The sequence below is a fragment of the Petromyzon marinus genome, chromosome 11 (genome assembly GCF_048934315.1).
Source record: "Petromyzon marinus isolate PM22_M1 ecotype Great Lakes invasive population chromosome 11, UKy_Petmar_22M1.pri1.0, whole genome shotgun sequence".
NCBI classification, from domain to species: domain Eukaryota; kingdom Metazoa; phylum Chordata; class Hyperoartia; order Petromyzontiformes; family Petromyzontidae; genus Petromyzon; species Petromyzon marinus.
In genome coordinates this window covers 7,749,940-7,756,314 of record NC_133677.1, presented here as the reverse complement: position 1 = coordinate 7,756,314, position 6,375 = coordinate 7,749,940, and the positions used below count along the sequence as shown (strand labels likewise).

At 47.0% G+C, this 6,375-nt stretch overlaps 1 protein-coding gene across 4 annotated transcripts in view; it reads right to left on the bottom strand.

Annotated features, from left to right (window-relative positions):
• Nucleotides 1-235: 235 nt before the first annotated feature.
• COL17A1 (collagen type XVII alpha 1 chain) overlaps nucleotides 236-6,375 on the bottom strand; it is a 53,960-nt gene continuing 47,820 nt past the window's right edge. For all 4 annotated transcript variants that reach the window (XM_032952140.2, XM_032952137.2, XM_032952138.2 and 1 more), the window contains exons 50-54: nucleotides 5,878-6,000; nucleotides 4,637-4,726; nucleotides 3,605-3,631; nucleotides 2,619-2,672; nucleotides 236-2,153 (exon numbers count right to left, since the gene is read on the bottom strand). In XM_032952140.2, coding sequence (XP_032808031.2) covers nucleotides 2,110-2,153; nucleotides 2,619-2,672; nucleotides 3,605-3,631; nucleotides 4,637-4,726; nucleotides 5,878-6,000 — 338 coding nt within the window. In that variant the 3' untranslated portion in view covers nucleotides 236-2,109. The remainder of the gene's footprint in view (nucleotides 2,154-2,618; nucleotides 2,673-3,604; nucleotides 3,632-4,636; nucleotides 4,727-5,877; nucleotides 6,001-6,375) is intronic.

The window sequence follows — 6,375 nt, the reverse complement described above, 5'->3', positions numbered from 1 at the left end:
CGAAGTTGGCCAATTTGGACCGTGACGGCAGCACACAACGGCCTCGTCTCGCACACGACGCCCAAGGGGAGGGGGATCTTCAACGTCCCCTGGCGTAGCAGACGATTACACCGCGCGCTATTAACCGGGGCGGCCGCTGGATTCGAAGCGCCAACCTCTGCACACGAACGGCGAACGCGCCGTTTGGGGGGGAGCGCAGGCGGCGTGAACGTAAATGACGCGCGGAGACGACGCATTTGTTTCACACAACGGTTTATTTTCATTTTTTTAATACAAACGACTACAAAATAAAAAAAAATGCAAGAGAAAGTGCATTGAAGCGGTTTACGTTGAGTAATACTAAGGATTAAATTAAGACGCGTGGTGAAAGAGGAACAAGTGTCGGACATTTTAAAGACGTAGAGCTAATTGCGTTGTGCTTTAAAACAAAGAAAAATTGCTCCCCTTCTCAACGAGCACAGCGCTTAACGTCGCTGTTACACAAGCGCGCGGGACATTTCCCACCCTGTGCTCGTTTTCTCCGGAAAATATTTTTGGTACTTTTCCCGCTTGCAGTATCGGGGGAATCGTGCGACAAAAAAACAATCCGTCCGTCAAAAAAAATCTCACGGGGGCAGTGCGACCGATGCGCCGCCGATGTCCGCGAATTTGGAACGCAACTTATTTTCACGTATCTTTTTTTTATTTTCACGTAGCTCCGTATTAAAAAAAAAACGAACCAACATTTAGTCGCCTTCTATCGTTACACGATCAGGGGGCGCACATACCTGCGCACACTCTACTACGAGTTTAGTGTTTGTCACATGACGGTCAAATAAATAGTTCGCTAAATTAAGTGCGAAACCAAATTACATTTTTACGGCGTTTTGTAGTGCATTCATTGGTGATTGGGCCCGAGACCATCGACTCGCTTGATGGTCTGGCTCCACTTGAGAACTTTAATTTAACCGTTGCCAGGAATCGAACCCGGAATCTCTCGTAACTTTGACCTCGAAGTTGCCCGATCACCTCCACACCTTCTGCTCTTAAACCAAGTTTTATTTATGTACTTACTTAACCATACTTTGAAGCAAACTGGGGGGGGGGGGCTTTGCGTCTCCCAATCATAAAACAAGTCACCGGTTAAAAAAAAAAATACAGGACCGAGGGCAAGACAAGTGGCCAGGTGTAGAGGCAGCGCGAAAGGAATAAGACACCCGTTCGTTCGCACGTGTAACCATCTTGGCAGTTCACAACGACAAGGGGCACACGTTCATCTGCGCAGCGGTGTTATGCCGACGTGGCCCTGTTTTGCGTGGCTGAAGGCGCTGCAATGATTTCTCTCCCTCACCGCCCCACAGTGATTTCCTAAAACGTTATGCGTCACGATACGATTTAAAAAAAAATAGCTTTTGTTGTGTGTCTCATCTTAACTGTCATTTGTATTGTGTTGTGTTTTTTTAAACCTCGGGTCGTACAAGTTTGTTGTCAATCCATTAGTTAAAAACGCAACTTTAGCTTATTGTTTGTATTCAATTTGCGTGAAATATAAAAAAACTGGTTCGAACACGGCGCTGTGTTCGGCATGCATCGTGAGCGCGAGAGCGAGAATAATTTTTAGTCGATGAATCGATGGGATCGTTGCATATTTAGCCGTGGATATTCCGTCTGTAACTCGTGAAATGAGATAATCTTGTAGAACAAATATACTTTATACCGAGATCCAACCACCCTTAACAAGGTCTCAGTAAAAATTAACTCATTTTATTATAGGGCTGTGAGAGCATGTGGCTGTGTGTGGTGATCAGATAAACAACATTGGAATTCTTGCTCTTCACAAAATGCGAGGTTGTTTTAGCTCTGTCGTAGTTAATTATTTTCATCGCAAATTCAACTCTATCGCAATGACACAAAGGCATTTCCTTCTGAAAACTCTAAGGATAACTATCCGCTAAGTGCTAGCTGTCCTTTCTTTCTTCAAACTAAGAGGCAGTGGAATGCATAGAGTTGGAAATGGCAGTGTCACTTGTACAGGTCTCCCCACACTGACCGCACAATCACATGGAGGGACGTTGCTAATTTTCAATTAACAACACTTTCTGTGTGTGTGTGGGCAGCGTCTTCTCAGTCTCATGCCGCTGCCCTGCGGTTTCTTCTTGAGAATCCTGCCTCGCCTGCGGGAGGCAAATGAAGATGGGTACGGTTACAGAGCCATCATAAATTTGTGTGCCAACTTAGAATCCATATGGCTGGACAAGTGTTGGTGATAGACATTTCAATTCCTGTAACAAATAAGTTAAACAGTCTTGACAATTTACTGCCCCTGTCTAAACCCTTCTTGCCCATGACTGCCTCTTCTCTAAAAATAGATGCGATATTTCGACAAAGATCCCCCTTATAACCTCAACAGATTATTGGGGCAAGTGCTGTTAGCGAGTGCCTATGAAGGCCGGCACGGCACACGAGTGGGCGGTTGGCCAGCACCACGCCCGGGCGTGAGTGGTGCTGGCCACCCCACCCCCTCGTGTGCCGTGCCGGCCTTCGTAGGTGCTCGCTAACAACACTCGTCCCTACGGTCTGCTCAGGTTATATGGGGGAAATCTGTCTTTGGATTTCAATAGGAAGACAAGAGTGCATACCTTTCTGACCCTTCTGGCCGTCAAAGCCAGGAGAACCGGGGGGCCCTTCTGGTCCTGAAATGTCAAACATAATTTGGAATCAGCATAATAAGAATGAAGAAGAAGAAACGTTCACTTGATATTAACCCTGCGAAGTATATAAACATACACAGCAAACAGGCTCCAGCTTCCATCCGTGGGTTTACAGTCAAAACATGACGACACATTGATTCGTAGCGAGCAATCACCGATTCTTTATACTCGAATTGCGTTTGTGTAATCAACGTTTTTCTATCTATTTACATCACACGTAGTGGGGCCAAATTACTACTTTAGCCACCGCTACATCCGCCACAAGGTTAGACAGAACAATTGATGCTCGATTGTGATCGTGGTTACGAAGCGATGGATCGATCATTCAGGTGGCTCAGCGGGTGGGAGCGAGTGTCTCGCGATCGGAAGGTTTGCGAGTTCAACTCCTGATCGCTGGTTGACTCAGCCCATCATCTTTCTGGAGTCCTAAAAAAACGAGTACCATTTTGTGCGGAAGTCAACAGTGGTTGTTCTATGGATAAACTCGGCCCCGTCATATGAACGTGGAGTTTCCACCACTGGCTCAGGGCTATAAACAGGAGATGAGCACTGCCTCAGTGCTCATTCGAGCAGGAAAAAAAACATCTCTTGGGGTTTGTTGGTCTCGTTTGTGTACAGTAGTTTTATATTCTCCATTATCATACATGTAACGTTGACATATTTGAATAATAAAAAAAAACCGAACTGCCTGATTATTACATTGCACGATTTGATGCACGTATCATGAGTGTAGGAATATATCTTAAACTTAGAATCAATGCTACTACTCAAGGTTTTTTGAGTTGAACCAGGAGAGAAATCAACAGACCAGGATGAGTCTCATTATTTGCAAAGAGTGACCTGGGTACATGTGGAGTTTAACGTGTCCATGGGGGATTTAAATACACAATTCGAGAGACAATAATCAGACTTACCAGGCGTGCCTGGGAATCCTTGCTCACCTAAAAAAAAGTTCAAAAACAAAATCATTAAGTTGACAAAAGTTTGCTTGTTCATTCATATTCTCCCACCAAGCAAAGTCGGCCTTTTGTAAAATAATAAACATTTAAGTTGATATAATAATAGGTTTTTACCCTTTTATCTGGCACCAAAGCTGACACCTTTATACAATAATTTAAATTGATTTTGAAATCTGGATGCTCAGCTTTGCCTGCCCACTGCCCGTGAGACTCTCACGTATGACCCTCCGCTTGAGCGCCCACAAAATGGGTGGTGCTCAAGTGCAGTGAGTTGATGGCCTCAGCTTGGTCAACCAATAACTCTGAACAAAAATATTGAGTTTTTCAATTCATAATATACCAAATAATTGACAACACTTGGTCAGTCCACGTCTGGACGAAGGCTGCCCCCCCCCCTCCCCCTATGCTGTGTCGGTCGTAAGGGTTGCTGACCATATTTCACCACGCGGGTCAGTGCGTGTCGGTGAAGGGGTGTGGAAGCACCCAGAACTTATCCCTGAAGTTGGCCGCAGCCAGAACTCATGCTCGGGTCCCCAAGTTCATCGCGCTATACAAAACTTCCGGCGATGAGACTTTGCATCTTTTTTTACATCCGTGGAAGCACTCTTTCTTTTCGTAGACTTAAAAAGCGTACCCCCTGGTGTAGAAAGAGAGGCCACATGAAGTGACCTCGGCAGTAGCCAATCGTGCTAATCGGAGGTGCGGGGGAAGGACAACAAACTAAACACAAAAAAGCAGTTCCAAAGAAATACGTTTTCAATCTAGATTTGAAGGGGGCATAGCTCCAGTGGCTTCCTAATATCGGAAGGAAGCGCATTCCAGGCGGCTGCAGGAGCGCATCTGAAAGCGCGCGATGCGCTGACCGTCTTTGTTCGATGGCCCAGCCAAAAGCGGCTGCTGCTGCTGCGAGGATGACCGGAATCCGCGTGATGATGATTTACGCTCCTTGACGATGATAATGATGACAATTACAATGAAGAAACATACCGCGCGATCCACTGGGTCCCGACAGCCCAGGCTCCCCCTGGTCGCCTTTCTCTCCTGGTGCTCCCGGCGCCCCATTGATGCTCCGGATAGCTGTGACAAAAACAACGAACCGGGTAGAGGGGTCACACCGGCGACGTACATAGGAGCGGAGCCAGGGGGGGTGACAGGGGTGACATTCTGCGTTATAATTGTACGACACTCGGTCTGGCGGACTCCGTGCAACTGCATCGTCAGAGTGTGTCGCCAACCGATGGCGTCTAGTTCAACAGCCTGACTCTCTAAATCATTCTTGAAATTAACATTTGTTGAATGTCACCCCGGCCTGAAATCCTGGCTCCGCCCCTGGACGTACAGAATGGCACACGGGAAACTGGCAAACTGTACGTTCAGATTCGATATCGCGGCCGAGCAAAGAATTAGAGGCTGTAGGGGATGACAGAGATTCAGTGATTAATGCTGTAAATTTCACATTGAATGCGCTATGAAGAAGCTTGGCCATTGCCCCAAAATGCACCCGATCGTGATGTCTTCCCCGTTTAAGGCCACAGGTGTTGTTTATGTTTTGTTTATTTGCGATTTTTGCACCGCTGCTGACGCGGCAGTGTCACCAAATGAGCCGCAAGATCTAATATTTCATCTCTTTTAAGTTGTTGAAAAAAAAGCCCAGTCTTTTCTCAGCCAATTTTTCCAATCCAATTCAATCTTTATTTCATCCGGAGATGGAAACGTGGGATGTGGTTGGTAACCACTGTAATAAAGGATTTTCAGCAAAAATATGATCGTGTAATATAAAAAACAATCATCGTCTGGCCGCCAATATTTAGCTCAATGATCATGAAGTTTGTGAATGAGCCATCCAATGAGATGTAGTCTCTAAAACAGCGATGGAGAACCGACGGCCCATGGGCTTGATATGGCGTGCAACTTCATTTCACACCGCCTGTGGCGATGCGAGGCCCTTCCACATTGAAACGACCCTCAAACAACATGCGTCTTCATCATAAACCCTCAAACAACAGGTGTCTTCATCATAAACCCCATTATAACATGTGTCTTGTCAGTGCAAGCATCTCGGCCGCACTAATCGGGCAACATTTTCGACGACAGCAGTACGTTTCTTATCTGCGCGCCACGCTCAGTCAATTCTGTCACCGCACGGGCCTCTTTGCAGGGACAGCGGCGACAGTCAAGGTGTGTGTGTGTGTGTGTGTTACGTTCGGCGCAGGGTCCCCGTGACTCACATCTCAGGTACTCCTGTATCTCGACGATGTTGTGGATCGTGCCAGGCACACCAGGGGAGCCAGGCACCCCTGGACGCCCACGGGGCCCATGGGGTCCTTGAATTCCCCCGTAGCCCTGGTAGTCTGTGGGGGGGGGGGGGGGAGGGGGGTGGTGTTTTTAAAGAACAAAACAACAGCCATGTTTAACATAGGGGATAATTGGCAGGACCCTCCTGAAACAAGTCTTGAGGCTTTCCTGGGTAAACAAGTGCAATAAATCACAAATGCGAACGGAAACATTTACACCAACTGAGATATAATGCGTCCGGTATAGATGTATGTATGTACGTATGCCGAGCTTCTTTCGTTAGATAAGCCAATGTTCGGTGCTCGAAGGATGAGCAGAGGGCTCGAGAGGTCGGGGCAGTACCGCGCGTCCGCTGGCAAAGCGTCATCAAACTAACGGACCAGGCGGGAGTAGCGAGAGGTCGGAGAAGACCAATGGACGAGTCGGAGGCA